At 39.8% G+C, this 2,500-nt stretch overlaps 1 protein-coding gene across 1 annotated transcript in view; it reads right to left on the bottom strand.

The window, feature by feature from the left end:
• Positions 1-1,251, bottom strand: part of LOC138007225 (transcription factor HES-4-like) — a 1,311-nt gene extending 60 nt beyond the window's left edge. The window contains exons 1-4 of the mRNA XM_068854020.1: positions 1,060-1,251; positions 880-975; positions 631-718; positions 1-489 (exon numbers count right to left, since the gene is read on the bottom strand). The exon at positions 1-489 is cut by the window's left edge and continues 60 nt beyond it. Of these exons, the coding sequence (XP_068710121.1) occupies positions 1-489; positions 631-718; positions 880-975; positions 1,060-1,110 (724 nt within the window). The 5' untranslated portion in view covers positions 1,111-1,251. The remainder of the gene's footprint in view (positions 490-630; positions 719-879; positions 976-1,059) is intronic.
• Positions 1,252-2,500: the final 1,249 nt, after the last annotated feature.

The raw sequence follows: 2,500 nt of genomic DNA, 5'->3' as shown, positions 1-2,500 counted from the left end.
TTAAAGCTTGTGGCTGATCACAATATCTTTGTGCAAATGCCTTGTTAAAAACAGGTATCAATTGAGGACTGTTCACCATCGCTAGCGGTGAATTTTGGCTTGGTAAGAGGACTGCGGCGATTTTTCCGTTAGCTAATTGTCCCGGAACGATTTGAAATTGTGTAGCGTTTAGTAAACTTCCAGGGTTTATTTCTGTGTGCTTCGTTACTAGATTCGTTGAAAAGCTTGCTGGTCCTAGTGGCTGCGTCATTGGTATGGTGATTGCTTGAGGTTGTTGCATTTGCTGCAGGTTTTCTGTTGCTAATTGTGTTGGTTTTACTACTGGACTGCAAGGTGTACAAAAGGACGCGAGGTGTGCAAGCAAACGTGAGCGAGCTTGAGTATCCATACCGTCCAGTGACATCAGATACCTCGTCATTTCATTAGCACATTCGTTATATCCCGCTCGATAGCGAGCGATCGTGTTAGGATCATTAGCATTCATGCGCGCTGTTGAAAAGAACAAGGTAACGTATGAGTACATGTTTTCTCTTCGTAGTAAACAAGTGTACAATGGTAATTGTGCATAACTCTGTATTGTACGATTCTGGTCTATTAGCAGGTATGCTGGGAAGATCGTTTCACACTAACCTGTGATACTCTGACTCCTCATGGAACGCAAATAACGCACAGTCATTTCTAAAATGTCTGCTTTCTCTAGCTTAGAGTAACAGGAAGTCTGAAAACATAAATGAAAACAAATGAAGCAACCTTGTTTCCCGATAAGTAAAATGCAGGGAATTGAAATCTGTATTCAGATGATTAACAGCAATTGTCTTCATGTTGGCAGGAATCATACTATCATCACTGCTGTTAAGAAGTTGTGTCTTTTTAACTTACGTCTTTTTTCATAGCTTCTAATATGAGGTCTTTTAACTCATTAAGGCTCTGATTAATCCTTGCTCGGCGCCGCTTTTCCATTAAAGGTTTTGAAGACTGAAAAGCGAAAATAAAGTCATGTTCACATTGCGCTAATCGGAGATTATTTGGTCAGTTTTATGAAAGTTTGCAAAACTTTACCTTTCGCCTGTTATCGGGAGTAGAGTTTACGGAGGTACTTTCAAGAACCATTTTTTCGTCTTGGTCTCCAAGCGGACGCCTTGTTAAGTTTGCTTCTTCCCTCTCTCGTGCCCTCTTTAATCTAAGTGCTTACATGATGTGAGTTTTCATTTTTCGCTGTGGGAAAATCCTAGAGACATTTTTTTTTGCTCCAGGACCAATGAAAATGCGTTGTAAATAAACATCAGCTATCAAAGCGTGAGAACCCAAGACGGTGATTGGCTCATATATAGCAATATCGCATGCAAAGCAACTGAAATCGAACTGTTGTTTAGAAGCTAATTATGTGGTTGCTCCACAATGATCCATGCGAACTCAAAATTTCTTATTAAAACTTCATTAACCCAAAACAGACAAACCTATTGTAGTTTTTAAGCCATGTCCGTGGGAACGGTTAACGCTCATTGGCTCAAACATCAAACATAACAATACTAATAGGCATGTTTAAAGTAAACGTTCAGAAAGAACAATAAATGTTTATTCCTGCACGTGCCGAGGCATTATGTTGCCTTCATTCGCACTCGATGAGGTGCCCAGCGTCGAGCGAAACAAAAGAACCTGAAATTTTCCCACGGTCAGACGAGGTGGCTAAGTTTATTCTCAAATAAACGAAATAGCTATCGTTCGTTTCGAAACAACAAGGAATTTAGAACTTAGCTTGTGCTGCTCCAAAGAGAGAAAAGAACATTTCCAAACGAGAAGAAATTGGAGCCGACAGCAATCATTTTTGCTTTGCGACCAGATATTGCTGCCGGATCTCAGGTTTTTCCGCAATCGTGACATTGAAAACAAAGTACTTTCGGAGTTGCGAGCATTTTAGTACGGAATGTTAAACATTTGTGTAGTGTAAGTGGACATGACAAGCACTCGTGATATAATTTCATTGATAGAGGACACAACCCCAAGGGGATTTTACACATAAATTCTAATTATTTGGAAGTAACTTTTTAATATCAGTTCAGTTATGCATGTTTTCTTGGGTTTAACCAGAGCCATTGTTGAGGAAATGACAAATCAAACAAAACTCTTCAGTCTTTAACTAAGCAAAACATTTTTGTTTGGATAGCCATTGAATGACCGAATTCTTACCGTGCCAAGCCTCTTGGTCGTGATGACTCACAGGGCAGAAATTACCCTGCAAAATTAAAAGCCGGGGGTGCTGATAAACCAAGCGCGGCTTCAGTAGAGAATTCGAATACCTGCATATCTCTTTTCTCGAGTAAAGGGTATCTATTCGGACCTTCTCTGGCGTCGTCATTACACTCTTTAGGCCATCCCCTTTTTTTTCTCCGTTTCGCGTCGTCCGACCGACCCAAATTTTTGGCATTTTCAAAAAAAAAAAAAAACAAAAACAAAAGCCTACGACGTTTTTAAGCCATTTTATGTAGCATAGGAGTAATAA

Source organism: Montipora foliosa, chromosome 1, assembly GCF_036669935.1.
Source record: "Montipora foliosa isolate CH-2021 chromosome 1, ASM3666993v2, whole genome shotgun sequence".
NCBI lineage: Eukaryota > Metazoa > Cnidaria > Anthozoa > Scleractinia > Acroporidae > Montipora > Montipora foliosa.
This window is presented reverse-complemented; position numbering and strand designations above follow the sequence as displayed.